This window comes from Muscardinus avellanarius, assembly GCF_963383645.1.
Source record: "Muscardinus avellanarius genome assembly, chromosome: 14".
NCBI lineage: Eukaryota > Metazoa > Chordata > Mammalia > Rodentia > Gliridae > Muscardinus > Muscardinus avellanarius.
The window spans coordinates 25,560,690-25,574,994 of record NC_137800.1 but is presented as its reverse complement, the minus strand read 5'-3'; the positions used below and the strand labels follow the sequence as shown (position 1 = coordinate 25,574,994).

Genomic DNA, 14,305 nt, shown 5'->3' with positions numbered 1-14,305 from the left:
GCCTCAGCTACGTAGTGAGGCCCTTTGCAACTCAGTGAGATCCTGTTTCAAAATAAAAGAAAACAAAATAGGGCTGGGAGAATGGTATAGCTCAGAGGTAGAATGCACCTGGGTTCCATCTCCAGTACTGCAAAAATAAATAAATAAATAAATAAATAAATAAATAAATAAATAAATAAATAAACAGACTAAAATATAGGGCTGGGGGTGTAGCTAAGAGGTACAGTGCCCCTGGGGTGATGGAGGGCCTAAGTTGGCTAGGCTGGCTTTGAACCTGTGATTCTTCTCTCTCAGTCTCCCAAGTACTTGAATTAGGATAGCTATGCACCACCATGCCTGGCTGAGCTTTTTCTTTAAAAAACAAATGTATGTAAGGCATTAATTTTTAGGCTTTTCCTAAATGGTTCTTTTAGTTACCAAATAACTATTTTGACACTTTATATGGTATGCTTTCTTGTCTACCTTCAGTAAAATTTGGATTCCTTTCTTGATGCTCTAAGAGGAAAATAACCTGTGCCCTTACAGAGATACGTTTCCATTAATTATTTTGTTCAGATACAGGTAAGTAAAAAAGTTCAGTGAATTTATAATTTTTTTTTTTTTTTTTTTTTTTTTTTTTTTTTTTTTAGGTACTGGGGATTGAAACCAGAGTCATTCTACCTCCAAGCTACACCACCAGCCTTATTTTATTCTTTATTTTATAAACAGGGTATCACTAAGTTGCAGAGGGCCTCACTAAGTAGTTAAGGCTGGCCAATGGCCATGAACCTTAGATCCTCCAACCTCAGCCTCCCAAGCACTGGGATTAAAAAGTGTGCGCCAGCTGGGCATGGTGGCGAACGCTTGTAATCCCCGCGCTTGGGAGGCTGAGACAGGAGGATCACACAGGTTCGAAGCCAGCCTCAGCTACTTAGTGAGGCTCTCAGCAACTTAGTGAGACCCTGTTTCCAAATAAATTATAAAACAGGGCTGGGGTATGTGTAGCTCAGAGGTAGCATGCCTCTGGGTTCCATCCCCAGTACTGCAAAAATAAATAAAAGCCTGTACCAACATGTCCGGCTGTGAATTTATAATTCATAAAACCTAAATAGCAAAAAATTAAAACCTTTATATAAAACCTTTACATTGCAGCTTCTTGAGTTATTCAACCTTGGTGAGGTTCTAAAAGTTCTCAATTTGCAAAATCTCATTTTTCTTTAAGATTTCATCTTTTCATGTTTCAAATTGTACTAACAAGAATTTAGTTTCATTGAATAATCACAACTACATTTTAGCATGTAAATAATTATATGAAACCAACATTTCCAGTCAAGGGTTTTATTCAGGTACTTTAAAATATTTTCTTCAGTGTACCAATAAACTATATAAAAATTTATTATAAAAATTAAAAATATAAAAATAAGCCTGCAGTCAAATTGTTATTAAAAATTTAAGCCTAAATAGATTAGGTAAAAATACAAAATGTAGAAATATTTTCTTCACGTAAATCATTTTGCAGCTACATGGTTCATTTTTATACAGCTAAGAAAATAACTTGTCACAGATTCGCAGAATACTGAAACTGATTATTTCTATAAATAACAATTATCACAGCCTCAGCTTATCAATATAGTAATAAGTACATTTTTAATGGTCATAGCAAGAACAAAGATCCGCTGCTTTATTGTATTTTTTAGATATTAAAATGCTCAGAATACTTGGAAATATGCAGATATAGGTAAGTAAAAAAGTTTAGGTACTGAGGATTGAACCTAGCAGCATTCTACCTACAAGCTATACCTCCAGCCCTATTTTATTCGTTATTTTGAAATAGGGCCTAAGTTGCAGAGGGCCTCAGTAGCTGAGGCTGGCTGGAAACCTGATTCTCCAGTCTCAGCCTCCTAAGTACTGAGATTACAAGCATAATTCACTTAACAAACCAGTACCTCAGAGGAAGTACTTTAGCTGGATCAGTAGTAAATTTTGTCCCCTAGGGGATAATGGGCAAAATTTAGATGTATTGGGAGTTGTGACACCTTAGGAGAACTGCTGGCACCTAACGGGTGGACTTGACAGAGGCTGCTTATCTTCCTACAACCCAGGGCAGCCTCTACAATAAATAATTATCAGGCAGGGCCTGGTGGCACACTCTTGTAACTCCAGTACTTGAGAGGCTGAGACAGGAAGATTGCAGGTTTGCAGCCAGCCTCAGCTACTTAGTGAGGCCCTCCACAACTTAGTGACATCATGTTTCAAAATAAAACATAAAACAGGGCTGGGGATGTAGTTCAGAGATAGAATGCTGGGTTAAATCATCAGTATTCTCCCCCTCCAAAATTATCAGGCCCCAATGTCAACCTTGAGAAACCTAAGCTACATTAATGGTCCCACACATTTCCAGCTAAAATTTGCAACCAATCTTAGAACATTTCACTGGAACTTATTTTTTCCCCTCAAATCACAAGTTATAAACTTGAATTTTATTTACTTATATTTCTCATTCAATAAATCTTTATTGCATTCTTCTGGGGTGTGTGAATATAGGATTTGTAACTTACATACAAAAGTGTTACTTTGATTAGTCTCCCTTTTTTAAAGCAAATTATATCTCCTCTATTTCAAATCATTTAACATGAGTGACATTCAGTTTGATTTGATTTTAAATTATAAGAATTACCTAAGCAATACAGTCTAAGGAAAAGTAGAGGTTAAAATGATAGAAAACTGAGAGAATAAAATATAAAATGGAAGTGTAATATAAATCAAATCAGAGCTACATATAACCAAACTTTAAATGGAGAGCTTGTTAAGTTAGACTAATCTATCTCAAGTTTTAATTTGCAGTGCAAACATCCCAAAACATGACTGACAATTAAAGGGCACTGCAGTTGGGGCCGGGATGTAGTTCAGTGACAAAGCACCTGCTTTGCAGGTGTGGCGCTCTGGGTTCGATCCCCGGTTTAAAAAAAAAAAAAAGACAAAAAATAAAAAAATAAAAAAGAACCCCTTTAAAGGGCACTGCAGTTATTTTCTATTTTTGTGTCATATAAATACCTTTTCTTCTCTAAGACAAAATTTAGTTCTGTGTTCTCATTTGAACTTTCAGCACTGTGTTTGCTTTCCTAGCACATTAGGTCTTCTTTGGGAAAATGTGGGTATAGAATCAAAATTATTTGTTCGTTCTGTTATTTCACCAAGTAGTAATAATACAAAAGAAGGGAAATTAAAAAGATGTTGTGCCTCAGTGGAAATTTACTTTTCAAATCTGTCAACACCAATAAAGTTCTTTAAAAAATAATGCTACTTAGAACAACCTTATTTCCAAATCAGATTGAAAGCAAATATGTTTGTTACATTTGTTAATTCTCCTTTATCTGTCAATTTCTTGGAATTAAAAAGTTAGGTATTAAAAAAAAGACCTTTAAAGTCTCAATATTGATCCCTAATAGTTAGTTTAAAAGAAAAATCAAGTTTCACAAAATAAATACACTGAAGCAACTATAATAGTAATAACCTTTATTTAAAATATTTTAATCTAGGAAGCTCATTTTACATGAGTTTCCAACTAATTATTAGTCAGAAACAAAGAAAATAAAACCAGAGAAAATCCTCCATAGAAAAAATACACAAGGAACATTTCTACAAGTGAAAAAAGAGTAAACAGTCTTAACATCTGACCACCCACATGTTAGACTTAGTGCAGCTCTCTAGTGAACACCACTGTCAACCTTGAGGTCTGACTTGTTCTTGTCATTCTTCACTGAGTAGATGAAATATGTTAAGGTGTCTTTTTCATTCACTGGAATAGACCTAAAGTGGCAACCAACTATCTATAAAGAAAAAAAATTGAGGAAATTAAATTTTAGATATAACAGATTTCATAAAGTAGATAAAAGGTACTATTTTATCAAAAGTGCCATAGGATAAGAAGAGTTCCTTTAAAAATTAAATGGTATTTAAGAAAGCAATAAAAGGGGGAAAAGCACATAGAAATTAGGTGCTATGAACAAAGACAGTCTGATTTCAAAGGACACTTTGGCCGGTTCGATTACATATATATTTATTGATATTTCTTTTTATTTTAAATTTTATAATTGGGTCTAGATAAGAAAGTAAATATTTTTAATTGTAAATTTTGAAATAAAACAAAAAAGAGTCTGCTTCTATCACAAACTATAAAAGAGCTTACAAATATCTTTGCTACAACTTACAATGTGCACCCTAACTACCAATGGAAGAATAAAAGAGTAAACTGAGGCACTGATACAACTATCTAGAGTCTAGATTTCTTTTAAAAGAGAAAACAGCTCCTGAATAATACAAATTTTTAGAAAGTGAGATTATTAAAAATTTCAGGTGTGAGTTATCCATTAAAATATATTTAAATATAACAAATAAAACAATCAGCTTTTGATTCTTACTTATTACAGAACAAAAATGACTTCACTCAGATAGATAATATAACTCAACATGGTAGGTAATATCTGTATTATTATATAATCCAAAATGAAGATTTTAAAAATCAAATATGAAGAAAACTACATTCGTGTTGCCTAGGCTAGAAACAAAGAAGAAATTCTGACTAAGTAGTTAATATAGCCCCTGCCCCTTTGGGTACTGGGTATTGAACCCAGAAGCATTCTGCCTCCAAGTTATACCTCAGCCCAATTTTATTTCTTATTTCAAAAGGTTCTCACTAAGTAGCAGAGGACCTCACTAAGTTGCTGAGGCTGGCCACAAACCTGCAATCCTCTTGTCTCGACTTTCTAAGTACCAGGATCACAACAAGCATGTGCCACCACACCTGGCTATATATTAGGTTTTAATAATATCACAGGTTTGAGCACAGCCTCAGCAAATAGTGAGACGCTCATCAACCTGGTGAGGCCCAGCTTCAAAATAAAAATAAAAATAAATCAGGCTGTGGTGTGTATCTTGGAGGTAGCATGCCCCTGGGTTCAATCCCCAATACCCCCCTCAAAAAAAAAAAAAAAAAATTCTGCCAAAGAACAGTAACTTCTATTTCCCTCATATTAGCTATTTATCATAGATAATATGTACATTTTAGAAAATGTTGGATAACTACTAAATTCAAACTGAAACGTATAAGAAAACTGATTTATAAATTTATATTTCTATCTTGTCTAGTAAGCTAAAACTTTTACTTTAGATGAGATTAAAGTATGAATACAGAAATCTATATATGTATCTTAATAAGATGCAGGCTTCTTGGTTCGATTACTTCCTGAGATCACACACATATACTCAGTTATCTTTTCTAAACTAACTGAAGAAGTCTTTTATGAAAGCCAACTCTAAGTAAAAGATTAGAAATCAGTTTTTGTCTCTCTCGATATTGATTTATTCCACCAGAAACTTCAAAAAAATAAATTCTAATAAAAATACTGAAGCTTATTTATTATACCTCAATTAGGTATTCAGTAAATATTTACTGCTTAAGTGACATTTTAAAACTAAAGGTTTTAGAGTAAGAAAAAAAAATTCTACCAGGCATTGTGGTGTACGCTTGCTTGTAATCCTAGTATTTGGGAGACTGAGACTGGAGGATCATAGGTTCAAGAATAGCCTTAGCAAGTAGTGAGACTTTCAGCAACCTAGCAGACCCTGTTTTAAACTAAAAATAAAATAGTGCTGGGGTGTCGCTCAGAGGTAGAATGTCTCTGGGTTTAATCCCTAGTACCACAAAAAAAAAAAAAAAGAAAAAGAAAAAAATTCTCATTCAATGTTGTGAAAGCCATTATTAGAAGAGGCTATATATAAGCTGGGCATGGTGGCCCATGCTTGTAATCCCAGTACTTGGGAGGCTGAGACAGGATGAGCAGAGATTTGAGGACAGCCTCAGTTACTTAGTGAGGGGCTCTGCAACTTAGTGAGACTGTGTTTCAAAATAAAGAATAAAAAATAGGACTGAGAGTATATCTTGGATGTAGAATGCCCGTGGATTCAATCCCCAGTACCCCGATTTAAAAAAAAAAAAAAAAAAAGATGCTATAAACAGAGATTTCCTAAGTGGCATATGTTTTTAGGTAACTTCCACAATAGAGTTCTTATTAACTTTGATCTTTGTAACTAAAATATACTGTTGTATACACTTCGTTAATAATTTCATTAGCATTTAATGACCCCTTGTTTGTATCAACAGGCTCACTTAAAGTTTTGGGTTTTTTTTTTTTTTGGTGGTGGTGGTACTGGAAACCCTTTTACCTCCAGGCTACACTCCCAGACCTATATTTTATATTTTTATTTTTGGAAACAGGGTCTCTTAAGCCAGCCAGGCTGGCTTCGAACCTGCGCGTTCCTCCTGTCTCCACCTCCCAAGAACAGGGATTACAAGCGTGCGCCACCATGCCCAGCTCACTTAAAGTTTAAGTAGTTCACACTCATACATACCTCAACAAGCTGTGCTTTATTAAGTCCTGGTCTGGTTGGTAGTTTGAAGTGTCTTTTGTATCTCCTGAGTGTATTTACTTGTAATTGGTATAAATCAACCTGGAAAAAATTACATAACAAACATTTCAACTTTGGTACAATCAACAGTTAATTTCATTGTTCAGAAAGTCTCAACTAAATGAACCTATAAGCTATTAACAGCCAAATCCGTGAGGGACAAATATATAAACTTTCAGAACAACAAAAAGAAGTTATATGACAACAGAGATAATAAGAATTGTCAATGGGTGGTAATTGGATATATTTTGCTTTCATTTTCAGATTTCTCAAATGGTTTAAACACTCAAGAAAGCTGCTATCTTTTGTAAAAGCTTCGGAATGGGAATGCTTATGATTTACATTTAGCATATAAACATTTTCATCTACCTCTGGAGTATCAATGTCTTGAACAGGTGAATCACCTCCATCATCATCACTCCCCTTTCTCTTTCTTCTGTTTCGGACACTCTGGATTAAGTTTTTATGATAATCGCAAATGTACAGATGCCTTGCCTGGAATGGAGAAGTTTCAGATTGCTTGTGATTACAGTAAAATGTGTCTATATGTTAGAGGAATGCACAAGCCCCAGTGAATTATTAAAAATAGGAGCAATCAAAGCAGGCCACTATTAAGAAAAATGCATGTCTCCCTCTAAGCCTATTCATAAATCCAGTACCCTGTCAAAACACAAGATGTCTGGCGATAATGTTAGAGCAGTGTGTGGGGGAGGGGTAAGAAGGAAGGGGTGGTACCCATTGAGGAAGGGAGGAAGGCAGAGGAGAAGAATAAGAAATGCCAGTCCTCTGGGTTTTGTCCTCAAATAGCAGTGAGAGTGACCTGAATTAGTTAATTCGTGATGGATTTTTACCTGAAAAGGGGAAAGACAAGAATGCGTTGCCCACAACTGTGCTACTTTGATAGCATTCTCTCTAAAGAACAGATTTCAGTAATGTATGCCTTCTAATGTTTAAACTTCAATGACTATTTTTTTTAGTATTAAATGAATTAATTTATCTATAATACATTTTTCCAATTGGAGCAATTTGAAATTCTTCACGTTCACCCGAAAAGTTTATCAGGAACACCACTGAAGAACTGCTTAAACAGGCAGAAAGTGTCACAAATAAACTTTTTAAAAGCATTCATTACATACACTCGAGAGCTGCACAGTAACACGAAATATTGGGCTTCCTACACTGACAGTTAACTCCTTTAAAAAAAATGCAATTAAAGGCTGAGGTGACACGCTTTTAAATTTACTTCTAAGCTAAACTTAATTTAAACATATACAGGATGTGCTAGGTTCTGTATCTTGTTATTCATTACTACCAGCAAGAGCTCCCAACAGTAGCAATGGTTCTTTCTAAAAACCTCACATATGGTCACAAAAGCAGACGTGCAAAGGAAGGAAAAAGAAATCCCGATGGCTGCCAAGCGGACTGCAAAACCGCAGAGGCTTACGTGCTCCCCACGTTCGGAACAGCTGCCTTAAGAGCTGACACCGCAAACACTGTTTACTACCAAGCTCCCTGCAAGGCGGAGGGTGAGCTCGGCTTCCCTGTGACCGTGCACTGAAAAGAACAGAGTCTTCCTTGACTGCGGCGTAAGGTCCTACAGGACTTCTGTTTCCCCAGGCCAGGAGAGCTACAACTCCTGGGGGCCAAACGTCAGCTTGGGCAGCAAAACAAAGGCGCCTCCATTCCAGAAGGGGCTGCCGGGCTACAGGAAAACTACTCTGGGCCCTCCGAGCCGCGGTCCCCTTTGTTTCGTTTCCAGATCGCAGCAAAGGAGGAAGAGGGAAGGCAGCGCGCGGGAGGCACGCAGGAGGGGAGTCGGGCTGGGGGCCCAGAGCCAGCCCGGGCGCCTCAGCGTGCGTGTGCGCTCGCGCGGGGGTGGCGGCCGGAGTTGCGGCGACTTTGTGCTTTGCTCCTGCCAGGGAACCCAGGGCGAGTCGGCGCCGCAGCTGGGTCTGGGGGAGCGGGCACCCCGACCTCCCACCGCGCTCTGCCCCGAGCCCGGGCGCCGCGGGGGCGGGGAGCAGGCGCGCCGTCACTTACGCTCTTATCCAGCTCGATCTTCACCTTCTTCTGGGAGATGCTCTTCTGGATCCTCTTGCTGAAGCTGGCGTTGCCCGCCGCCCGGCCGCAGCGCTCGCCGTCCTCGCGCAGACAGCAGAGCTGCCCGGGGCCCGGCCCCGCCGCCCCCGGGGGCCCGGCCGCCGAGACCGCCCCGGCGCTGGGCACCTCGGCCCCGGCGCCCGCCGCGCTCCCGCTCCCGCTCCCGGCCGAGGCTGCGGCGGCCGCAGCCGCCACCACTGCAGCCACCGCGGCGGCCGCGTCCCCGCCGCGGCTCATCTCCTCCGGCGTGAAGCCGTTCATGTCTCAGAGCCCGGGCGCCCGCACAGATCCCCGCTCGCCTCTCCCGGCCGGGCGCGCTCCCCGGCGCCGCAATGCACTCTGCACCCCAAGTTCGACGGCGGCACGGCCGGACGCCCCGCGTGCCCGCTGCTGATCTCTAACGGCGACGCGACGGGGTGCTGTGCTTGCGGCTGGGACGCGGAGTCGTGGGCGCCCTGAGAGGACACCAGAATCCCTGTCACATGGAGACTTCAGCAGTTGGACCGCGGCGCCTCCGCCTCCTTCCAGCCGGGACCGCGCAGGCCGACGCCCCACCCACCTGCCGCACGGCCCCACGGGAACTGTAGTCCTCTCGGCTAACACCCCGCCCACCCCGCCCGTCGGGGCCGCGCAGCCTCACGGGAACTGTAGTCCTCTGCGGCTACCCGGCCTCCACCCGTCCCGGCGTGCCGCGCGCGGAGGAGGGGCGGCCGTCCTTTTGCTCGCTCCGCAGGAGGCAATATAGTGTACAGGGCGGATTTATGGTGTTTTCTGGCCCCTCGGGGAAGGCGGGGCGTGCCTCGCTCGGGTTGTTTTTGCGTGTCGGTAATCGGAGGCGGTCAGCCGGCGGAGGAGCCCACATTATGTGTGGGGAAGGGGGAATAAGCGTGCAAGAAAGTTTTGGGGTCGTTTCGTATTTGTGGAAAGAGTTTTTGGTGTGATGCCCTAACCGAGAACTCGGGCGCCTCGCCTGGACCCCGGGTGGAGGCGCCCGATCAATGGGGCGTGCTATGGCAGGGGGGAGGAAAGACGCCCGCCGGGCCCCGGACGGCTCCCGCTCACGCGTCTCCGGGCTCGCTCCCCGTCATAGAGCTATTTATGGCCTCCACTCCCAACCCTTTCACCGTCTCCTCAAAAGAACCTAGAGAAGGGCGGGGTTGGGTATCCTTAAAGCGGGACATGCAGCCCCCTCCATCACACGTCAGCTAGACGCGCCTTGGAAACTTGCCAGCGGCGGTTCTCGGGAGCGAGAAGGGGACAGCCCCTGCTTCCTGGGCGGTGCGCGCGCCCGCCCGCGGGGGCGCGCCTGTGTGTACGCGCGCGGAGGGCGGGGCGGGAGGGTGGGCGTGGCCCGCGAAGGCTGGCGCCCTGGCTGGTCACTGGGAGTCGCTCTCAGAAGAAACACCCTGCTTAACAGTCTCATTGTTTAAACAGAAATACCTATATTTCAAGCAGTAGATTTTTTTGAAGTCCTTTAGACTTAATAAGTTTAATTACAGGTTTTTCAAAACATTTTAAGATACAATCAACCCTGACACTCAAAGATGACCATTTCATCTGGACATCACAGTGCTAGAATATGGCAGAGAAAAAGTAAATGCCTTTCATTAAAAAAAAAAAAACCTGCTTCTACTTCATTGGACTTCTTATAGTTTAATATCTTTAACCACTTCTCTGAAATTCTAGACAATTTTCTGTTCATATGATCATTTCTGCCTTTTTCTATTCCATTTCCAGGGCTCCAGTTCAATATACATTAGGCCTCCCCACTTATCGATACTTCAGGTCTCCAGCCCTATCTTCGGTATTTTTTTATTTTGTATCTTCTTTCTTCATGTTGAATTATTTCTTTTAATCTGTATTCTAGTCATGCACTCTCTTTAAATGAACTTAATCTGTTCTAAAGTTCACCCATAGTTCTGAACTTTCCGTTATTATACTTTTTAATTATATAATTCTTATGTGTTTTTATCTTAAATGTCACCTTTTATAACTTTCAGTTCTCTGTCAAAATTTAGAACATAGCAAGGTTTTTAGATTATTTTTATTAAGTCTCTTTCTTTGTATTTCTGCTGGTGCTGACTCATGCTTGACTCTTGTATCCATTATCTTTGTTTTTTTTTGCTGTTCATTTTGAGAAATTAATTATATATGTAAAATAAAGCACTGGATCATGTTATGCTCCTACAAAAAGTTCCATTTCCTTTTCAAGTACTAAAGGGTGCCAAGTGTCCCAAACTAATGCTTGAGGGTTTCTAGGCCAACCAGATGTTATGTTAGCCCATATGCTCATTTTGGGGCTATACTTATTGGGGTCTTATCCCAGAGTGAGAGATGTCTAACAAGGAGTCTCACCCTAATTGCAAGTGGATTGTGACCCAGAAATAAGTAACTGACAGCTTTTCCTGGTACTTTCTATCTTAAGTTGTTGGCTATACTAGTACTATATTTATGAAAACAACACGTACATTCTGATACTATGATACTATCCATGGTCTTTTTTTTTTTCTGGTACTGGGGATTGAACCCCCTGAACCCCCCCCCCAGCCCTTTGTATATTGAAAGTCTTGCTGAGTTGCTGGGGGTCTCGCTTAAGCTTCTGAGGCTGGCCTCCAACATGCTATTCTCCTGTCTCAGCCTCCCAAGTACTGGGATTATAGGTGTACACAACAATGACCAGCTAATGGTCTAACTTTTTGTTCAGCATATACTGTGGCTTCTCCAATATTTTTGTTCTCATTTGAATGTGAAGCATACAAAAATCAGGTGTAGTTCCCAGGTAATACTGGAGCTTGTTCTGGGCACAAAATTATTGAGATGGGCATGGTAGCAGATACTTGTAATACCAATAGCTTGGGAGGCTGAGACAGGGACATCATAGGTTAGAGGCTAGCCTCAGCAATTTAGCAAGATGTTTCTTAATAAAAGGGGTTGGGGTGTAATATGGAGGTAGAATGCCCCTGTGTTCAATTTCAAGTACACTCCCCCGCTGAGTGACTGACTACCAAGATAGTATAAAAAATATAGTCCGGCGTGGTGATGCAAGCTTGTAATCCCAGCATTCAGGAGGCTGAGACAGGAGGATGCAGTTCATGGACAGCCTCAGCTACTTAGTGAGGCCCTCTGCAACTTAGTGAGACCCTGTTTCAAAATAAAGAATAAAAGAATAGGGCAGGGGGTGTCACTCAGAGGTAGAATGCCCCTGGGTTCCATCCCCAGACCCACAAAAAAAAAAAAAAAAAAAAAGATTTTGTGGGACATCCTCTCATCCATAAAACAAGTAGATTGGAATGAAATCCTTTCACAAACATTTCTGTATAGTGTTCCAGTTGCTGGTGTTAAGAAACAGTTTAACAATCCTGTTTTTAGTATACCAAAATAAAATGTTGCTTTTTCACTGATGTGCTTCTATTTTAATTTTAGAATACCTATTATAGCGAGGTGTGGTGGCTCAGCCTGTTATCCCAATACTTGGGAGGCTGAGACAGGAGGATTGCAGGTTCAAAGCCAGCCTTGGCAACTTTGTGTGGCTCTTAGCAACTTAGCAAGACCCTGTTTCCAAATAAAAATAAAAAGGGCTGGGAGTATAGCTCAGAAGTAGAATGCCTCATATTTAATGCCCAGCACATGTATGTACACACAACACACATACAATCGATACTACAATGCTCCAATTAATTTTCCATATTTCCATAACTGAGGTTATGTCTAGAAGATAGCACTACTTTGGAGTGCTGTCTTCTAGACATAACCTCAGTGTCATAGCAGGTATGAACATTTGAGTAATTGCTTCCAATTGGGTCACTGAAAGTTATAGCTTTCTGTTCATTATCTAATGCCAATATCCAATGTTTTCAGAAAATTTCTCCATATTTTTGAAGGACGGGGTAAAAATGAATCTAAAGACACCTTTAAGAGGCGGAGCCTAGGGAAGGGGGCTTTCCCAGGTGAGGGCCTGATGTAGTGTCAGGGGGCCCTTAGTTCTCCTGAAAGTGAGTAATAAAAAGAACAAGGCTGACCTGTCCTCTGGCTCTGGCTTTCTGTCCTGGCATGTGGTCTCTTCAGGCCACGAGGTCCTCGCCAAGGGCAGAGCCAGTGCCCAAGACACACCCTAAGCTCCAGAGGCAGGAGCTGGACCAACCTTTCTTTTAAAAGTGCTCAGCCTCAGGTGTTGCAGGGTGGTGACAGAAAACAGGCCAGTACAGAAAATTGTCTCTGAGGAATTAGGTCATTGCTATAACTACACCTGAAAGTGTAGAGGTTGTTTTGGAGCTGGGAAAGAGCCAGAGGTTAGGAGCTTAGAGGAGCAGGCTAGAAAAGGCCTAGAATGCTGTAAGAGGAGTGATGGGTGATTTGGGCAGGGATGTGGTGGGGAAGGGTTATAATCCCAGCATTCAGGAGGCTGAGAAAGGAGGACCACAGTTCCTGGACAGACTCAGCTTAGTGAGGCCCTTTGCAACTCAGTGAGACGGAGCCTGTTTCAAAAATAAAGAATAAAATATAGGGCTGGGGTGTAAAGTTCAGGAGAAGGATGCCTCTGGGTTCCATCCCCAGGACCGCAAAAAAAAAAAAAAAAAAAGTCTCAGATTGTATTGAAGTTAACTTGGTTGTATTGTGTCCATGAACTTTAAGGAAGGCCTAATCTAAGAACAATGGGCTAAGGGGGGGGGGAAAGAAAAAAAATTATGGGCTAATTTATTTGGTGAAGAATTTATTTTTTAATTAATTTATTTATTTATTTATTTATGGTGGTACTGGGGTTCCTGGAAACCCTTCTACCTCCGGGTTACACTCCAGACCTATTTTTATACTTTTTAATTTGGAAACAGGGTCTCTTAAGCCAGCACAGCTGGCTTTGAACCTATGCGATCCTCCTGTCTCTGCCTCCCAAGCGCGGGGATTACAAGCGTGCGCCACCACGCCCGGCTTGGTGGAGAATTTAAAGCAGTAAAGCATTCAGTTTTTGGCTTGGGTGTTATTATCAGATTTACAGTGAGACTTGGGAGAAGACAACAGAGTGGAAAGACTTGAAAAAACTGCAGTGTAAATAGAATGGACTATAGCTCCTGCTTGCTAAAAAAAAATTAGCACGGACAAATGAAAGGTAAAATAACTTGTCTTAAAGTTGCTATGCAAAATAAAAATTGATATCAAAAACTTATGAAACACTGGCTGCACATAACAATACCTGTCTAACAGTTTTATTATAAGGCTATTTTTCTAGCATAAGAAGACTGAGAGAGGATGATTACTTTTACTGGTTTAGTCGTTCAATATCAGGGTTGGCATCTATAATTTTCTTGCCTTTCCCCATCGTGAAAGGAAGTCTGTTGATTTGCATTGGACAGTGAGAAAGAGGTCCAGAGGGCTTCTCAGAAATCCGAGGTGGAACTGGTTCAGGAAATGCCCCAGGGAACCCTCCATGTATTTGTTGCCTAGAGCCACCTAAGGATTCTGGTGTTCTCCAAGTGGTTGCATCCATGGTTCAAGTAGGTCCAGGTACTACTGCCAACAGGGGACCTTGGTGGTGACCTGGTGCTGGTTCTACAGCACAGATATAAGCTTTGGGATGATGGCAGTTCCCGCTGAGATTTCAAAGAAAAGCCTGGGAGGCCAGGCAGAGGTTGGGCATGGTGCGAGCCCTTGCAGAGACTGCCGACTAGCATGCCTACTGGAGCCAGAGGAGTGGAGCTACAGCCAGGACCCTAGAAAGGCAGAGGAATCAGCAGCATGCACTGCCCACCCGGGAAAGCTCCAG

General features: G+C 41.7%; 1 protein-coding gene across 1 annotated transcript; it reads right to left on the bottom strand.

Moving 5' to 3' along the window:
• Positions 1-3,686: 3,686 nt before the first annotated feature.
• Positions 3,687-8,808, bottom strand: SAP30 (Sin3A associated protein 30; the record flags this gene model as incomplete). The annotated part of the gene is made up of 4 exons (XM_080710451.1): positions 3,687-3,809; positions 6,391-6,489; positions 6,817-6,942; positions 8,488-8,808. 4 exons carry the CDS (start codon positions 8,806-8,808, stop codon positions 3,687-3,689), a joined length of 669 nt encoding a protein of 222 aa, XP_080566577.1.
• Positions 8,809-14,305: the final 5,497 nt, after the last annotated feature.